This window comes from Schistocerca nitens, chromosome 1 (genome assembly GCF_023898315.1).
Source record: "Schistocerca nitens isolate TAMUIC-IGC-003100 chromosome 1, iqSchNite1.1, whole genome shotgun sequence".
NCBI classification, from domain to species: domain Eukaryota; kingdom Metazoa; phylum Arthropoda; class Insecta; order Orthoptera; family Acrididae; genus Schistocerca; species Schistocerca nitens.
In genome coordinates, this window is record NC_064614.1 from 54,616,578 (window position 1) to 54,637,486 (window position 20,909).

At 41.8% G+C, this 20,909-nt stretch overlaps 1 protein-coding gene across 2 annotated transcripts in view; it reads right to left on the reverse strand.

Annotated features, from left to right (window-relative positions):
- Positions 1-20,909, reverse strand: part of LOC126241099 (angiomotin-like protein 2) — a 172,985-nt gene that overhangs the window by 21,474 nt on the left and 130,602 nt on the right. For both annotated transcript variants that reach the window (XM_049947978.1, XM_049947977.1), the window contains exon 12: positions 10,114-10,376. In XM_049947978.1, coding sequence (XP_049803935.1) covers positions 10,114-10,376 — 263 coding nt within the window. The remainder of the gene's footprint in view (positions 1-10,113; positions 10,377-20,909) is intronic.

Here is a 20,909-nt window from a genome sequence, read left to right on the forward strand (position 1 = left end):
AATTGGCTGCAGATCCTCCTGCATTTCAGTACAATTTTCCATTGTTACAACCTCTCGATACACCACAGCATCATCTGCAAAAAGCCTCAGTGAACTTCCGATGTCATCCACCAAGTCATTTATGTATATTGTGAATAGCAACGGTCCTATGACACTCCCCTGCGGCACACCTGAAATCACTCTTACTTCAGAAGACTTCTCTCCATTGAGAATGACAAGCTGCGTTCTGTTATCTAGGAACTCCTCAATCCAATCACACAATTGGTCTGATAGTCCATATGCTCTTACTTTGTTCATTAAACGACTGTGGGGAACTGTATCGAACGCCTTGCTGAAGTCAAGAAACACGGCATCTACCTGTGAACCGGTGTCTATGGCCCTCTGAGTCTCGTGGACGAATAGCGCGAGCTGGGTTTCACACGACCGTCTTTTTCGAAACCCATGCTGATTCCTACAGAGTAGATTTCTAGTCTCCAGGAAAGTCATTATACTCGAACATAATACGTGTTACAAAATTCTACAACTGATCGACGTTAGAGGTATAGGTCTATAGTTCTGCACATCTGTTCGACGTCCCTTCTTGAAAACAGGGATGACCTGTGCTCTTTTCCAATCCTTTGGAATGCTACGCTCTTCTAGAGACCTACGGTACACCGCTGCAAGAAGGGGGGCAAGTTCCTTCACGTACTCTGTGTAAAATCGAACTGGTATCCCATCAGGTCCAGCGGCCTTTCCTCCTATGAGCGATTTTAATTGTTTCTCTATCCCTCTGTCGTCTATTTCGATATCTCCCATTTTGTCATCTGTGCGACAATCTAGAGAAGGAACTACAGTGCAGTCTTCCTCTGTGAAACAGCTTTGGAAAAAGACATTTAGTATTTCGGCCTTTAGTCTGTCATCCTCTGTTTCAGTACCATTTTGGTCACAGAGTGTCTGGACATTTTGTTTTGATCCACCTACCGCTTTGACATAAGACCAGAATTTCTTAGGATTTTCTGCCAAGTCAGTACATAGAACTTTACTTTCGAATTCATTGAACGCCTCTCGCATAGCCCTCCTCACACTACATTTCGCTTCGCGTAATTTTTGTTTGTCTGCAAGGCTTTGGCTATGTTTATGTTTGCTGTGAAGTTCCGTTTGCTTCCACAGCAGTTTTCTAACTCGGTTGTTGTACCACGGTGGCTCTTTTCCATCTCTTACGATCTTGCTTGGCACATACTCATCTAACGAATATTGTACGATGGTTTTGAACTTTGTCCACTGATCCTCAACACTATCTGTACTTGAGACAAAACTTTTGTGTTGAGCCGTCAGGTACTCTGTGATCTTCTTTTTGTCACTTTTGATAACAGAAAAATCTTCCTACTTTTTTTAATATTTCTATTTACGGCTGAAATCATCGATGCCGTAACCGCTTTATGATCGCTGATTCCCTGTTCTGCGTTTACTGTTTCAAATAGTTCGGGTCTGTTTGTCACCAGAAGGTCTAATATGTTATCGCCACGAGTCAAGGTAGTTTTCAGATGAAGCACTTAAAAAAATTTCACTGGATTCTTTGTCCCTGCCACCCGTTATGAACGTTTGAGTCTCCCAGTCTATATCCGGCAAATTAAAATCTCCACCCAGAACTATAACATGGTGAGGAAATCTACTCGAAATATTTTCCAAATTATCCTTCAGGTGCTCAGCCACAACAGCTGCTGAGCCCATCCAATTACGATGTCTGAGCCTGCTTTAACCGTGACCTTCACCCAAATCATTTCACATTTCGGACCTCCGTCAATTTCCTTCGATACTATTGCACTTCTTATCGCTATAAACACGCCTCCCCCTTCACTGCCCAGCCTGTCTCTGCGGTATACATTCCAATCTGAGTTTAGGATTTCATTACTGTTTACGTCTGGTTTCAGCCAACTTTCTGTCCCTAGTACTATATGGGCGTTGTGACCGTTTATTAATGAGAGCAGTTCTGGGACCTTTCTATAGACCCTCCTGCAGTTTACCATTAGCACATTAATATTGTTATTCCCTGTTGCATTTTGCCTACTCTTACCTTGCCGCGTCTCAGGAGGCGTCTTGTCGGGCCTAGGGAGGGAATTATCTAATCTAAAAAAAACCCATGTGCACTCCACTACCCTTGTAGCCGCTTCCGGCGTGTAGTGCACGCCTGACCTATTCATGGGGACCCTACATTTCTCCACCCGATAGCGGAGGTCGAGAAATTTGCACCCCAGATCTCCGCAGAATCGTCTGAGCCTCTGGTTTAAGCCTTCCACTCGGCTCCAAACCAGAGGACCGCGATCGGTTCTGGGAACGATACTACAAATAGTTAGCTCTGATTCCACCCCGCGAGCGAGGCTTTCCGCCTTCACCAATTCCACCAACCGCCTGTACGAACTGAGGATGACCTCTGAACCCAGACGGCAGGAGTCATTGGTGCCGACATGAGCAACAATTTGCAGTCGGGTGCACCCAGTGCTCTCTATCGCCGCCGGTAGGGCCTCCTCCACATCTCGGATGAGACCCCCTAGCAAGCAGGCAGAGTGAACACTGGCCTTCTTCCCCGACCTTTCCGCTATTTCCCTAAGGGGCTCCATCACCCGCCTAACATTGGAGCTCCCAATAACTAATAAACCCCTCCCCCCCTGTGCCTGCTCGGACCTTGCAGAAGGAGCAGCCACATGTCCACTCACAGGCAGAGCGGGCGATGCCACACGGCCAGCCTCCACATTTACCCTCCGCCTCGTGCACCGCGAACGCCGCTGAACCCGCCACTCCCCTTGAGGAGAGGGTGGCCCAACCGTGCCCGGTACCCGCGAAGATGTCTCGACAGCAGGGACAGTGGGTGAAGCATGTAACACCTGGGGTGTACCTTGCGACGCACCAGACTCCCCACTGCCGCTACACTCCGAGGCAGCAGCCTGAAGACGGCTGACCGCGGCCATCAACACGTTCAGCTGTTCGCGAACAGTGGCCAGCTCCTCCTGCGTCCGTGCACACATTACCATACCTGAACTACAGTAGCTTTTCAGAATGTATCTGTGAATGGTCTCATTTCAAGTATCTAGTGTGTGATGTCACTGGGAAACATGGGTGTCTGCTAAAATCTGAGAGGAGGTAAGATTCTAAAATTGTCATTTTCAATATAACTGATTCAGTTGGTCTGAAAAACGTGTAGCCCCTCAAGAACTTATTGTATCCAAATCAATTGCTAATTACCCCCTTAGCACGTTGTGCTAGGAATGTTCATATCAAGGTGCTGAACCAATCCATTTCTGCAGCTTGGTAATGGCTGTATGAGGGAGTGAAAGAGGAAAGATTGAGGACAGTTACGGCAAGTCACTGTATTTCCTGTCTCAGTCACCAATGTTAAATCTGCAGTTTAGTAGTGTGGCAGACAGTCACTGCTATAAATTCATGATACTTTCGCAATGAATAAAAGGTCTGTGAGCACTTTGCAGGAGGGGCCAAGTGAACCTTCTTACTCCACATTTTTTAAATGTAGGTTTGATGCAGCTCTCCTCTGTAAGTCTTTTCATCTCCAAAGAACTACTGTACATACAACCTGAATCTGCTTATTGTATTCATCTCTTGTCTCCCTCTACAATTTCCCATTCTTCCTTCCAGTACTACGGATCCCTTGATGTCTCAGAATGTGTCCTACCAACCAATACCTTCTTCTAGTCAGGTTGTGTTACAATTTCTTTTCCTCCCAATTCTATTCAGTATCTCCTCATTTGCTACGTGATCTACCCATCTGATCTTCAGCATTCTTCTGTAGCACCATATTTCAAGTGCTTCTCTTCTCGTCTTAAACTGTTTATCATCCATGTTTCACTGCCATACATGGCTAAGCTTCACCCAAATATTTTCAGAAAAGATTTCCCTATACTTAAATCTACAGGGTGAAAAGTATTTAAACCGAAAACCTCTGGAAGGTTGTAGGGGACATCAAAACAAATATTTTTCCCTATGTCATTTTTTCCTATGAGGAGTATTTAAACAGGTAGAGGAAGATTTCTCTGGCGGCAAATTGATTAAACCAACAAACACTTTTCCATTTTTTTATGGCCAAGAGACAACACATTAACACAACCCAATTTCAATTACAGTAGGTTTTTAAAAATGCCGTCATTGACACGTAGGCAAAGGTTACACCGTCTGATCATGTTCTGTCTGACACGGGCAAAAGCCCCAGGAGTATCCTGAATTGTTCCTGCTGCTGCTACTATACAGGCAACCAGATCCTCTTCTGAAGCAACAGGGGTTGCGTAAACAAGGTTGCGCATCTCTCCCACACAAAAAAGTCCAGAGGGGACATATCTGGGGATCGAGCTGACGATGGTACAGGACCACGTCTGCCAATACACGTTTCTGGGGACCGTCGGTCCAAGAATTGATGCACACGACTGAAATGTGAAGGCGCCCCGTCATGTTGGAACCACATACATTGTCTTGTAGGGAGGGGGGCATCTTCCAGTAATTCTGGCAATGCTCTGGCGAGAAAATTGTAATAGTGCCTGCCATTTGATGGCCTAGGTAGCAGCTACGGCCCAATTAAACAGTCCCCAACAACACCGGCCCACACATTAACGAAGAATGGCACTTGATGAGCACTAGTAACTGAGGCATGTGGGTTATCCTCACTCCAAACATGCGAATTGTGCTAGTTAAAGACTCCATCACGCCTGAACTTTACTTCATCGGTAAACAACACAGAGGACGGAAATGTAGGATGCATTTCACATTGTTCCAGGTACCACTGCAAAAACTGTGCTCTGAGTGGATAATCAACTGGTTACAGGTTGTGGACATGCTGTAAGTGAAATAGACATAACAATTGCTCTCTAAGGACTGGTTTTACATTCGTCTGATTCGTCCCCATGTTACGTGCAATTGCACTAGTGCTGATTGAAGGATCCCGCTCCACATACTGCAAGACAGCTTCCTCAAATTGCAGCGTTCTTACCTTGCGACGGTGCCCCAGTCCAGGTAATCTGCTAAATGACCCAGTCTCACGCAGACGTTGGTACACAGCAGCTAAAGTCGTATGATGCGGGATACAGCGATTAGGATATTGTTGTTGATAAACCCACTGTGCAGCTCGTCCGTTGTGGTGTATTACGTAGTACGCACCAACCATATCAGTGTACTCACTCCATTAGTAAACAGAAACAATGCTCTACTACACTGGTGGACAGCAGTTGTCTATCACTGAAGAGTGTAATACGCCCTCTAACGACTGAAGATCGTAATACAGCCTCTAAGAACTGAAGAGCTTAATACGGCCTCCACCGGGAAAAATATTTGTTTTGATGTCCCCTACAACCTCCCAGAGTTTGTCGGTTTAAACATTTTTCACCCTGTATATTCAGTGTTAACAAACATGTCTTCTTTAGAAACATTTAGATTGTCAGTCTACATTTTAGATCTTCTCTACTTTGTCCATCATCAGTTATTTTGCTGCCCAAATAGCAAAACTACTTTAAGTGTGTCATTTCCTAATCTAATTCCCTCAGCACCACCTGATTTAATTCCAATACATTCCATTATCCTTGTTTTTCATTCTTGTTATTCACCTTATATCCTTCTTTCAAGGCCTTGTTCATTCCGTTCAACTGCTCTTACAAGTCCTTTGCTGTCTCTGACAGAATTATGTTATCACCGGCAAACCTCGAAGTATATATTGATCCCCTTGGACTTTCATTCCAAATTTTTCTTTGGCTTCCTTTACTGCTTGCTCAATGCACAGACTGAATAATGTTAGAGATAGGCTCAGCCCTGCCTCACTTCCTTCTCAAGCATTGCTTCCCCTTCATGCCATTTGACTCTTATCACTGTCGTCTAGTTTCTGTACAAGTTGTTAAGAGCCTTTTGCTCCTTGTATTTTCTCCATGCCACCTTTGGAATTTAAAACAGAATATTCCAGTCAACATTTTCAACAGCTTTCTCAACATTCACTATAATCATATTTTTGCCTTTCCTTAACCTATCTTCTAAGATAAGTTGTAGGGTCAGTTTTGCCTCACATGTTCCCACATTTCTCCAGAATACAACCGGATCTTACCTGAAGTCTGCTTCTACCAGTTTTTCCATTGTTCTGTAAAGAATGTGTGTTAGTATTTTGCAACCGTGACTTATTAAACTGGTAGTTCATTAATATTCACAGCTGTCAGCACCTGCTTTCTTTAGAATTGGAATTATTATATTCTTCTTGAAGTCTGAGGGTATTTTGCCTGTGTCATACACCTGGCACACCAGATGGAAGATTTTTGTCATGGCTGGCTCTCCCAAGGCTATCAGTAGTTCTTATGAAACGTATTCTACTCCTGGGGCTTAGTTTGAACTTACATCTTTCCCTGCTCTATCAAATTCTTCTCACAATATCATATATGCTATCTTATCTTCAATTCTATAATATTGCCTTCAAGTTAGTCTCCCCTGAATAGACCTTCTATACACTCCTTCCACCTTTCCATTCTTTGCTTAGGAATGGTTTTCCATCTGAGCTCTTGATAGTTATACAGCAGCTTATCTTTCCTCCATATGTCTCTAATTTTCCTGCAAGCGGTATTGATCTACCCCACAGTGATATATGCTTCTAAATCCTTACATTTGTCCTCTAGCCATTCCTGCTTATCATTTTGCAGTTCCTAACAAATGTTTGCAGTTTCTTTTGCCTGCTTAATTTGCTCCACTTTTATATTTTCTCCTTTCATGAATTAAAATTATGAAATTCAGAATCTTGGGAGAGCCAGAGATGACAAAGCTGTACCATCTGGTGAGCTAGATGTACGAGACAGGCGAAATACCCTCAGCCTTCAAGAAGTATGTAAAAAATTCCAATCCCAAAGAAAGCAGGTGCTCAAGATGTGAAAGTTACTGAACTATCAGTTTAATAACTCACAGCTGCAAAATACTAACACGAATTCTTTATAGGCGAAAGGAAAAACTGGTAAAAGCTGACCTTGGGGACCATCAGTTCGGAGTACGCGAAGCAATACTGACTCTACGGATTATGTTAGAAGATAGATCAAGGAAAGGCAAACCTATAGTTCTAGCATTTGTAGACTTAGAGGAAGCTTTTGACAATGTTAACTGGAACACTCTCAAATTCTGAAGGTGGCAGGGATCAAGTACAGGAAGCGAAAGGCTATTTACAATTTGTACAGATACCAGATGGCAGTAAAGTGTCGAGGGGCATGAAAGGGAAGCTGTGGTTGGGAAGGGAGTGAGACAGGGTTGTAGCCTATCCCCAATGTTATTCAATCTGTATACTGAGTAAGCAGTAAAGGAAACAAAAGAAAAATTCAGAGTAGGAATTAATATTCATGGAGAAGAAATAAAAACTTTGAGGTTTGCCACTGACATCGTGATTCTGTCAGAGACAGTAAAGGATCTGGAAGAGCAGCTGAACATAATGGACGATGTCTTGAAAGGAGGATATAAGATGAACATCAACAAAAGGAAAAGAAGATAATGGAATGAAGTCTAATTAAATCAGATGATGCTGAGCTAATTAGATTAGGAAATGAGACACAAAGCAGTAGATGAGTTTTGCTATTTTGGAAGCAAAATAACTGATGACGGTCAAATTAGAGAGGATATAAAATGTATACTGGCAACGGCAAGGAAAGCATTTCTGAAGAAGAGAAACTTGTTAACATCGAGTATAGATTTAATTGTCAGGAAGTGTTTTCTGAAAGAATTTGTTTGGAGTGTAGCCATGTATGGAAGTGAAACATGGACAATAAATAGTTTGGACAAGAAGAGAATACAAGCTTTCGAAATGTGGTGCTACAGAAGAATGCTGAAGATTAGACGGGTAGATCACATAACAAATGAAGAGGTATTGAATAGAATTGGGGAGAAGAGAAATTTGAGGCACAACTTGACTAGAAGAAGAGATCGGTTGGTAGGGCATCAAGGGATCACAAATATAGTATTGGAGGGCACTGTGGAGGGTAAAAATCGTAGAGGGAGACCAAGAGATGAATACACTAAGCAGATTCAGAAGGTTATTGTGTTGTACAAGGATTTCTGCCTTGGCTTTTCATCTACTTGATCCTTTGCTGCCTTCACTATTTTATCTCTGGAAGCTATCCATTTATCTTCTGTTGTATTCCTTTTCCCTGTTGTAGTCAATCGTTGCCTAATGTTCCCTCAAACTCTCAACAACCTCTGGTTCTTTCAACTTAAACCAAGTCCCATCTCCTCAGTTTCCTACCTTTTCGCCATTTCTTCACTTTTAGTCTACAGTTCATAACCAATAAATTGTGGTCAGAGTTCAACTCTCCTCCTCAAAGTCTTACAATTTAAAAAGACGTGGTTCCGAAATCTGTCTTAACACAATATAATCAATGCGAAATCATCTACTGTCTACATGTGTCTTCCACATATACAACATTCTTTCACAATTCTTAAACTAAGTGTTAGCTATGATTAAATTATGCTCTGTGCAACATTCTACAAGACGGCTTCCTCTTTCGTCCTTTTCTCCCGTTCCATATTCACCTGACCAGAAAAAAAAGAATGTGAGTGTGAGTGTTGGGGGGGGGGGGGATAAAGATCATAAAGGGAGACCAAGAGATGAATAGAATAGGAGATTCAGAAGGATGTAGGTTGCAGCAGTTATTCAGAGATGAAGAGGCTTGCACAGGATAGAGTAGTATGGAGAGCTACAGCAAACCAGTCTTCGGACTAAACACCAAAACAACGACATAAAAAGTAATACCATATTCATTTTCCAGCAAAGGCATCCACAATGTGAGGTAAGAGGCACTTGGCTCCTCCTGAAAAATGGGCACAGACTTTTTATTCATTACAGAAGTATCACAAATTTGCAGCAATGACTGTCTGATACTATTAAACTGCAGATTCCGCAGTGCCAACTGTGACATGAAATGCAGTGATTTTAGCATTCTCTTGGGCTTTTTGGTTGTCAAGTTGTATACGATCCATTTCTGAAACTTGGTAAGGGTTGTATGAGGGAGTGACAAAGGAAAGATAGATGACTATTTCAGCACTGCTCTGGAAACATTCGCAACAATTTTGACATCATAAGGTCATGGAAACCACTGCCTTACCAAGGAGCCAGCAAAATTTCTTGTGTACGACATGACAACCGAAAAGCACTGATAAACTCTCTGCATTTCCTGTCACAATCTGCAATGTTAAATCTGCAATTTAGTAGTGTCGCAGACAGTCACTGCTATAAATTCGTGATACTTCTGTAATGAGGGTGCCTAGTCAGCAGGAGGTGCCAAGTGTTCCCTCTTGACCTGCTTTGTGAGTACCTATATCGGATAATGAATATGCATTGTTTTTTATATCAAACAGAAAATTCAAATGTGGAAAAAAACTTAAAATTACAAGGAGAGAGAATAATTGGCTACTACTTATCACCATCTAGTGAAATTCCTACTACAGCTGACAGAAAATATCAGGCCTATCTTTTGGAACTATATGTCCCTTCCTCAGAGAGAATCAGGAATACCAGGTGAACAAAAATTGGGGAGGGGGATTACTCAGAGCTTGGTACCTTTTGATCAAGGTTCTGAGTAACCTGCACCCTTCCTCTTTCTAATCTTCTCCAGTGGATTATCTTTCCTCCATGAGGAAAAAACATTTAGTTCCGAAAGCTATGATTATCATTCTCCCCTCTCCCCCCCCCCCCCCCCCTTTGTGTGTTTCTATCACAAGAACTCTGAATTCTGCCTAATGAAGGCTAATAATGACCAGCCATTCTGGTATTTCCAGGAGAACCTCAATATTAATGCAATGAGTGAAGACTCTGAGAACTGTTATTTTGTTATACCCAAGCAGTCAATAAATTACAATAAGTTTTGTACTGTTTTCTCATATTAAACTGATATGTTTTTAGCTTATATTTGCTTGGAGAGACAAGTGCTACGTCACACATTTTTTACCACTGTACATACCAAATTAATGATGATTACTACAATCCTGTAGCTTTCTTTTATGCACAACCAGCTGCAAATTTTTCAGCTAAACAAAACACCATGTTTGCAATTGGCTGTTTCAAATCAAACTTTTGCTCTTAGGTAAAGCTTCGTTATGTGCAGTATGTGCCCAACAAGATGGGCTTCCTACCTTACTGAGGAGTTGAGAATCCAGCTGAGAATCTAGCTCTTTAAGCTGGTCATCAAGTGACTTGTTTGTTTCATCAAAACTCTTGTTTGCTGCAACACTGCCATACTTTGTACGAGTTGCAGCATAACTTGAAGTCAGAGGGCGATGGTAAGAGCTCAGCTTGCTTCCAGCAGAGTCACTACAGCTCCCTGTGTACGAACTGATGCCAGTACTACAGCTTGCTCCACTGACAGTGGAGAAAACACTGGTTGTAGACACAGGGTCTGTAAAATAAATATGCACACTAAGTAAGGACAATAACGAACCTCATCTACAGAAGCATAAAATTCAGATAATACAAAACTGAAGTTTTTAGTTTACTAATAAATGTGGGTTGCGCACAGAACATGCTTCTAATCAAGCACTATGTTTTGACACCACTTATTTATAAATCAAAACACAGGACACATTCCTAAACAAAAATTATGTTGAAGCTTCCAATGAGTGGAGGGCAAATGGCCCAATCCACATATTACAAATAAATAAAGTGGTTACAACCCCAATATTGTTCTGAATCATATAGTATATTAAATATGACCAACAAGTGAAAGATCATATCAAAAAAGTTACAACGAGACCTAACAGTTTCACATGGAATCTAAAACAAAGCATGTACTGGCATTTTTCATATATATAAACCATTGTCAGATACAAAGAGACACGTTGAGAACAAGAAAAGAATGTGTGAATATTTTCTGAAATTGTAGTCTGACAATTTAGTGGTGAACTGCCATGCTGTCACTGAACCACTAGCTACATAGTGATAAATTCATTTCAGACCTCCTTGGCTGACGATGGCCGCTTATATTTATTTAGCTGTTCAAATATTACATTTGTTTTGGCACATCTGTCTCCATATAATTCTCCTTTTCAACACTGCCTTTTTTTGTACCAGTACTGAATGCACAAAACTTCAAGCTTGAGATAAACTTCCAGCAATTGGTAAATACACTAAGTATGTGCAATAAGATGCGGAAAATGCTAACTTGCAGAAGCTTACTTATTAGTGGGCGTACAATTCATTCAGTTTGCTACCTTGTCACAACAGAACATTTTCAGTATGGGTATGAGGTTTTCACCCCCCCCCCCCCCCCCCCAAGTTCCTCTATACATATAGTGACCTATTACTGTCAGAGTTCAAATATGAAAGTGAACAGGCAAGAAGGATTCTCAAGATAGCTCACACAAATGTATTTAGGCCCTTTATCTTTATACTTATGTCTCAGTAAACTTTACAGTTTTTGAAGAGTCCTCCAATACCTCACACAGATACATAAATCACTTATATAAGTCAAGACCAGAAGCAGGCCAAGCACCAAATCTTATGGGAAACTATCTTAATGCCTCCCACTCTGAATTTGATTTTATTACTATTATATTTTTTGTAATGCAGCCTTCAGATTTCTGTTAAGGTAAGACTCCATCCATGAAATGGGAACATCTTTAATGCCTTAAATTACAGTATCCCTATAGTCGAGAGTGCAGAAGAAGATCCCCGACAGTTCGCTGTGATGTTGCCAGCTTTCAACTGCGAAGTACTAATGGTTGCAGATGAAAACAGTAGCTGCCTACAGAGCTGTGACAACACTGAGGCGTTTCCACAGATGTGTTTACAAAATTGTGTTTTGTTATTGGTTGAGGTAGGCCCATGAAACTGCTGTGCCCAGCCCACTGCAAGTGTCAGGGATCACCTTATGCCAACTCAACTATAGTAGAATTTCATGACCTATGCAATCGATGATATTGGTTAGCTAACAGAAAATGCCAATAGGGTAATTTTTGTTGTTTATTGCTATGAGAACTGAGTTTGTGAAATCATATACTGATTTTATAACTACTGTTATGAAGAATTAATTTAATTTGGTGGCAAACGATTTGAATGTAATAACATTTTTCTTGATGCTACTGCCATCAAGGAGTTGAATATAATTTGCCTTACTGCCTTTATTCACATCACGGCTAATACTACTACACATTGTCATTGTCTTATTGTCTTTAAAATTTGGATTTCTTGTACACAGTACACGGTTTATGCATTTCTGATGGTATGAGAATAATTTTACAATAATTTTGTTTTTTAATTTTAAAATTCCCAATTTCACAATACTACTAATACTGCAGTTTCAAATTTTTGATTAGGGCTAGTTCTCCACATAGTGCCTTTTTCATAGCACAATGGAAATGCCTCTGTTACCTGGGCTATAAATTCCAATCAGCATGTTTTAAGTCAAAAGAAGTTTTTGAAGAACTTTATTCAGTTCAGACACCATGTGTGATCCTGACTTAGTTAAACCATAGATTCTCTTGACAATTGGTCAGTCTGATGTGATACCTCAATATCAGTAACCACATCTGCCCTGGTCTGATACACAGGGTGATCAAAAAGTCAGTATAAACTTGAAAACTGAATAAATCACGGAATAATGTACTTAGAGGGGTACAAATTTACACACATGCTTGGAATGACATGGGGTTTCATTAGAACCGAAAAAATACAAAAGTTAAAAAAAATTTCCGACAGGTGGCGCTTCATCTGATCAGAATAGCAATAATTAGCATAACAAAGTAAGACAAAGCAAAGATGATGTTCTTTACAGGAAATGCTCAATATGTCCACCATCATTCCTCAACAATAGCTGAAGTCGAGGAATAATGTGAACAGCACTGTAAAGCATGTCCGGAGTTACGGTGAGGCATTGGCGTCGGATGTTGTCTTTCAGCATCTCTAGAGATGTCGGTCGATCATGATACACTTGCGACTTCAGGTAACCCCAAAGCCAATAATCGCACGGACTGAGGTCTGGGGACCTGGGAGGCCAAGCATGACGAAAGTGGCGGCTGAGCACACGATCATCACCAAGCCACGCAAGCAAGAGATCATTCACGCGTCTAGCAATATGGGGTGGTTCTAATAAAACCCCATGTCATTCCAAGCATGTGTGTCAATTTTTACCTCTCTATCAGTGGTTTATTAAGTTTTTAAATTTATACTGACTTTTTGATCACCCGGTATATGTGGTTGACTGACCTTTTCAGGCATGTAAGTTTACTTCTTCGAAAGGAAAACTGATTTTCATATAGCATAAAATGAGAGAGAGGAAACATAATTTACTTATACTGTAGCAGCTGACGTTATGTCGATGTCGTTGGCCCCCTGGTAGGAACACACAATCACATTTTGTATTTCATTGCAGGCAGTTATAAAAGTTGGAACAGTTCTGATTAAGAGTGCCTTCAAACTGTTTCTGAACAAAGAAGAAGTACTGTAGAGCTTCATGCTAATCACATGCATAAATGTAAGAAACAAATACTTATTTATTTACATATTCGAAATCACTGTCGCATTTCAGTGCAGTGGTACTTGGTAAAGAGTGAAATGGTAAAAATTCTTGTGATCGAAGAAATTTTATGTCTGCCCAACAGGTGGAAGAGAGGTAACTGTGTCAAATTCTTATTGCCACAACTTGTATCAATGCTCTGAGTTATATCCCAGAACTCTCTGCAGAGGGTCGGAAGCTGAGGGCATGTGATACTATTAACTATGATTAGTTTGTTGGATGGGGCATTAAACACGGTGGCCCCTTTGGTGCTCTTGAGAGTACTATACAGTCCCAGCATTATGTTTCATCCCCATCCTTTATTTCATTCATTTCATCTATAACAAAATCATCAACATGTGGTACAAGCACTTACCACAGTTCTCAACATGACAAACATTAGCATTAGCAATATTATGAGAAGGATAGATTGTTAATCACCGTAAAGATTAGCATGTTGAGTTGTACATAGGCACAATGAAAAGACTGTTACACATTTAGCTTTCAGCCAAAGTCTTAGAAAAGAAAACACACATTCGTACTTCCAAGCACACCTCACCTCACCACATTACTACTATTTCCAGCAGCTCCGACTGAAATGCAACTGTCATGCTGAATGAAAGAAGTAATCTGCAGTGCAGTAGGGAGGGGGAAGAGAGAGCAGAGCATGGGTGCTGGAGAGATGGGGTTGGGATGGTGATCAGGGAGCAAGAGGGGGGGGGGGGGGGTTGTGGAAAGAAGAGGAGAAGGAAAGGGGAAAGATTGGTGGGTGCATTGGCATGCAGTAATGCACAGTGAGGGTGATAGGATGTGAATAGGGAGGTGGTGATAAGATGGGGGTGGGAGGGGGAAATGTTGGGCGGAGGGTGGAGGACAGTAGGTTACCATAGGTTGAGGTCAGGATAATTTCAGGAGCAGAGAATGTATTGTAAGGATAACTCTCATCTGCACAGTTCAGAGAAGCTGGAGGTGGAGCGAAGGATCCAGACGGCTCAGGTAATGAAGCAGCCATTGAAATCAAGTGTGCTATATTGAGCTGCTTGGTGTTCCACAGGGTGATGTACTTTGCTCTTGGCCACAGTTTGACAGTGACCGTTCATCCTGGTGGACAGTTGGTTGGTAGTCATATCAATATTAAAAGTTGTGCAGTGATTCCAGCAAAGCTGGTAAATGACATGGCTGCTTTCACAGGTGGTCTGGCTGCTGGTGGGGTAGGATAAACCTGTGACACGACTGGAATAGAAAGTGCTGAGTGGGTGCATTGGACAGACCTTGCACCTAGGTCTCTCACAGGTATGTGATCCTTATGGCAAGGAGTTGGGATTGGGAGTGGCATTGGGATAGACTAGGATATTGTGGAGGTTGGATGGGTGATGGTGTACCACTATAGGAGGGGTGGGAAGGATTTTGGGTAGGATGTCCCACATTTCCAGGGCATGATGATAGATAATCAAAGCCATGACAAAGGATGTGGTTCAGTTGTTCCAGTCCGGGAGGGTATTGGTGACAAAGGGGGCATTCCTTTGTACCTGATTCTTGGGGGTGGTGGGAGGACTGGGAGGTATATGGGAATAGGGCAAGGAAATCTGTTTGCAGACTAGGTTTGGGGATAGTGCTTGTATGTGAAGGCCTTGGTGAGATCTTCAACATACTGGGCTAGGGAGTTCTTGTCACTTCAGGTACGCTGTCCCTAGCTGACCAGGCAATATGGAAGGGATTTTTTTGGTGTGGAAGGGAATGCAGCTGTTAAAATGTTGGTGGTTGATGGATTTGATGTGGTCAGAGATGTGGATGGACCCATCAGAGAGGAGACAGTCAACATCCAATAATGTGGCATGCTGGGTTGATGAGGACAAGGTTAAGTGGACAGGAGAGGAGTTGAAGTTAATAAGGAATAAGGATAGGGTGCCTCATCCCTGAGTTCGTATCAATGATATCAATGAACCTGAACCAGACAAGGGGTTTGAGGTTTTGGGAGGCTAGGAGGGTTTCCCCTAGATGGCACATTAACAGGTTGTCATAAAAGGGTGCCATATGGGTGCTCATGGCTGTGCCCCAAATCTGTTTGTATACCTTTCCTTTCAGAGGAGAAGTATAAATGGCAGGGGCCTTCCACCAGGTAGTCACTGTGATTCACAATGACAGTGGTGGAACTCCTCTGTCTGCAGGTGGGATGGTAAGGTCAGGATCCATTTCGAGGCTATGTAAGGCTGTCCTTTATTCTGCTGAACAGTTGGTGTTCTCGGGAAGGATGGTGAGCCTAAGTTGGGTATAAAGAATTCGTGGAGGGTGATCAGGGGGTGATTATGTGGGAGGGAGGAAGGATCATAGTTGCATGGCGGTATGGACTGGCAGGGTTAAATGCTGGGATTAGGATGGCTTTGATTGGGAGGATTAGAGGCAAAGAAGTGGTTCCATTATAGACATCGGGAGGACAGTAGGTCTTTAAGAAGTACAACATGGTTAAATTTGGGTGTAGAGCTAAAACTTCTGCTGGACTGAAGATTTTGATAGAAAGGTTAACAACAGAATCACATGACTGTTTTGGCTGTGGACTTTGTGGAATGTTGGTTGGGAGAGTTTTGGAGGATGTGTCAAGTTCAGACGGTCATCTAGGCAGGGTCTGGTTGCTATGAGGAGTTGACAAGGAGGAGCACTGTGGGTAGGATATGGGTTAGACAATGGTGCCCCAAGGCAGCAGTAGCATTTAAGGAATAGGATGTGGGACTGGGTTTTACCCAGGGAAAGGGATACTTTTCTGAACTCGTGTGGAAAGATGAAGCACCAGTCCATTGTGCTTTGATTATCTATTATAATTCTCTGATATGAGGGACATCCTACCCAAGATCCTTCCCACCCCTCCTAAAGTCGTGTTCTGTTGCCCACCCATATGCCACTCCCAATCAGTCCCACCCTCTAGCCACAGGGATCATATCCCTGAAGAAGACCCAGGTGCAGGCGCGGTTCGTGGTTTCTATACTGGGGAAGGATGTGGCATTTATTGATCGGAGCCAACATAGACCTCGGGTTACACTACAGATTAGTCCGACATAAACAACTAAAAATTCGGGGGAAAGGGGTGGCAGATCACTCTCTACCCATAATTTTAATATAATAGAGGGAAACATTCCACGTGGGAAAAATATATCTAAAAACAAAGATGATGTGACTTACCAAACGAAAACACTGGCAGGTCGATAGACACACAAACAAACACAAACATACACACAAAATTCAAGCTTTTGCAACAAACTGTTGCCTCATCAGGAAAGAGGGAAGGAGAGGGAAAGACGAAAGGATGTGGGTTTTAAGGGAGAGGGTAATGAGTCATTCCAATCCCGGGAGCGGAAAGACTTACCTTAGGGGGAAAAAAGGACGGGTATACACTCGCGCGCACACACACACATACCCATCCACACATATACAGACACAAGCAGACATATTTAAAGACCTTTGGTATATGTGTGGATGGATATGTGTGTGTGTGCGCGAGTGTATACCCGTCCTTTCTTCCCCCTAAGGTAAGTCTTTCCGCTCCCGGGATTGGAATGACTCATTACCCTCTCCCTTAAAACCCACATCCTTTCGTCTTTCCCTCTCCTTCCCTCTTTCCTGATGAGGCAACAGTTTGTTGCAAAAGCTTGAATTTTGTGTGTATGTTTGTGTGTCTATCGACCTGCCAGCGCTTTCGTTTGGTAAGTCACATCATCTTTGTTTTTAGATATATTCTACCCATAATTTTACGTACTGTATCTCCTATAATAAGGTATTAAATATCATGAGGAGCTAACTTCGAATTAAAATCTTTTGTTAGTGTTTTTATAAGTCATCATTACATTTTCTGACACTTTGCAGCAAATCATATGAAAAGACGCGTTTCGGAGAGATCTTTAATGCGATGAATGTTAACTTTGCGGTTGCTTAATATTTTTGGTGTTTTCAGTACAAAACGTAAGACGTTTATTGTGGTTTACCTCCAAAGCTCAAAGTTTACGAGTTCGCATGACGATACTGTGATGTTTTGGTGACGTCACAGGTCTTGTGCTGTGATTGGGTGGCATGAGCAATTTGTGCAACTGCCATATTAATTCAAAAGTTTGAGACGTATTATGAAAATATGCATTTATGTGAAATAGCGCACTAAAGATCTCTCCAAAATACGTCATTTTTAGTACGGTTTGTTGTGCTAAAGCACACAAAATGTGACACTGTAGCGCAACACACTGTACGGGTACCAAAAGTGATTCGTTTCGGAAAATGTCATCACTGGCTAAACACGACACTACCCTTTTTTACTCCCCTTTTTTACTCCCCTTTTTTACTCACTTCACTTAATAGGCTAAGTAGGACTTAATATAAAGAAATTATATCTTATCAATTATGAATTCACTTTTGCTTACCTCAATTCATTTGTTTATAGACGAAGTCAGCTCGTCTCCCCTTCTGCGCAGGAAAATGGTCTATGACCATTTCATTGAAATTTGGCCGATTCAATAATTGTTTTTCTAGGGAACACATTGCAAGTGCACAAAGTCTGTCCTCATTCATAGTGTTGGGCATGAATGTTTTCACTCGCTTTAACGTAGAGAAGCAGCGTTCTGCCTCGCCGGTCATCATAGGGAAGGTTACTATTATTTGCAGAAGTTTTACACTTTCAGGAAAACCTTTAGTCAGATTGTTATCGTAAAGAAAGTTCAACAAGGTCAAAGCACCTGACGCCTTCATAAAATCTTTTCGGCTGTACAACACATTCAGCTCATGACGTAGATCTGAAGACTGTAAACTGAACAAATTAACAGCTATTTTAAGCTCTTTTTCTGGAAAAATAGTTTGACGTTTTGCAAACAACAATGGATCAAACAGCTGTGCAATCGATAAGTGATCATTGAAACTGAATCGTTCTCTGATATGAGTTGTGATGAGGTCGCAAACGTTTCGTGCACACGCTATTCTTGATTCTGTGAAACGTCCCCGTTTTGCAGTTGGTTCTACCTGTTCCCAGTGATTGTCAGTTTCAAGTGAGGCCCTAATTTGCTGGACAGAATCTGCAAAGTGCAATACATATTCAACAGTTTTCACTGCATCAATATTCCTCTGCTGCAGTTGATTAAAGAGGATGTCACAATGAGGCATGACTGTATTTTAAAAATTTAACCAGAAGAGGAAATCTTCATCTTGCAGGAAACCCTTCAGTCCTGTGGCCTTGTTTATTGTCTTGTAATCACTGGCATCATCATCAATAATTCTTTCTAGGCACTCATCAATTTCCTTTTGGTATTTGTACACAGTGGTTACGCTCCGTGATTTAAAATTCCATCTGATGGACTGAGGACAGGTAGGAATACGCTTCTTCACTACTTTGACAAGAATGGCTGTACGGCTAGAAGACCGGGAAAAAAAGGTGGAAATTCCTCCCAAGTTGCTAAATAAGATCCGCACTTGTTTATTGCCCGTCACACAATGTTCAACAATTAAATTTAACTGATGGGCGTAACAGTGAATAAAGTGAGCATTCCTGTACATTTCTCTGATTCTAGTGTGAACTCCACTTTTATGGCCACTCATAACAGAAGCACCGTTGTAACACTGAGCTATCAGTTTTTCACGTGTTTCATGTACATACATTTTCTCTAGCTCGCAGCGAACAGCTGCAGTTACATCGTCTGCACTGTGACTTTTTGGGCGTACAAAGGAAATAAATCTTTCATTTATTTGTCCCAGTAGCTCATAGCGAATTATTAGGACCAATTGTGACAAATTTGCACAGTCAGTAGTTTCATCAAGTTCTATTGCGAGAAAGTTTGCCTTCGACAGTTCACTCCTGATGAGACTGAGGCATACCTCATAAATTGATTCCAGGAGTTCATTTTGAATCGTCTTCGATAGGCCTAAGAAAACACGGTTTTCTAATTTCTCAATGTGCTGCTTCAAGACGCAGTCCAGTTCTGCCATAAGACTGACTAATCCTCGAAAAATTCCTGGGTTTTTGGAATCTTCTGTTTCATCGTAGCCCCTTAAGGCAAGCTCGAATTTGCCGCAAAATTTAATACAGTCTATCAGTTTACCCAGAATATACCGATTCTTTTATACATTTTCACTATATATCTTTATATTACGGCAGTAAGCACTGTCTAATTGGCACATAATGTCCACTTTCCCTAGCATTGAAAACTCAATGGTGCCATTTTCAGTCCAGGCACTATCAGTACTATCTGTAAGAAGACAGGTGAAACAGAAAAATGCATTTTTCACTTCACAACCACACAACCACTCAGCTGCATTGTACATTGCTCTATTAAAACTGCATTTGTATCCTTGCCTAGATTTGCACTGTTTCTGTTCTTGATTGATCGTTAGATCGGGTCTGGGTGCACCAAGTTCTTTCACTTTCATCCTGTGGCCGTGTTCCAAGCTTTTACCTATTAAATTGCACACTAAATTCATATTGCGCTGGTTTCACACTCGCCGTATGTCGCAGATATTCACAAGGAAGTAAAACTCACTAAAATCTTGCAAAATACACTCCGAAATAGAAACTTGCTAATATCACACAGTATCAACAAAAGCAGTCAGCATCAGCAAGCAAGGAAAATAAAGTAACGGGGCACATTTCGTGCGCTTTGTCCTCTAATCACTTATGAAACTCTCGCTAGATGGCAGTACTGTTATGTTACTGTAGTCTAGTGCACTCTGGCGGGATATTTGCAAACTTCGGTTGGTAGGACATGTTCTGAGGCATCAAGGGATCATCAATTTAGTATTGGAGGTTAGCGTGGAGGGTAAAAATCGTAGAGGGAGACCAAGAGATGAATACACTAAGCAGATTCAGAAGGATGTAGGTTGCGGTAGGTACTGGGAGATGAAGAAGCTTGCACAGGGTAGAGTAGCATGGAGAGCTGCATCAAACCAGTCTCAGGACTGAAGGCCACAACAACAACAACTCTAAATGTGGATAAAATAGCCAATGGCAGAAACAAAACAACTATGTAAAACATTATCAAAACAATAATACTAAACATCGATTAATGACGCATCGAGGCATAGTAGAGATGTGCAGAGACAGAGATTGGATAACGAAGTTTCGGCCACTCTACATTCCTTTATTACATATAGTGGAACGTGAAAAACGTGTGGTGGTTGGTATGACACCCTTAGGCTGCAAGCTCTGAGCCTTTGGGTTGCCCATAAAGAGCAGTACTATGAAGAAGCCACGCCCCCAAACCGCTACTACATGCAGCTTACGGACTTTCCAAGGCGCAGCCTAAACACTACTAACCGTTCGGAAAACATCTATCGATACAAACCGTTCCAAAAACGTTGACTGTCGTTATTTTAATCGGAATAGGAAATATGCGAAATTCGTCCTGATAATTTAAATTATGTAATACGTTCTTGCGAAATTTACTTTAACATTTATTTTGGGGCGACTCCGCCTCAGAG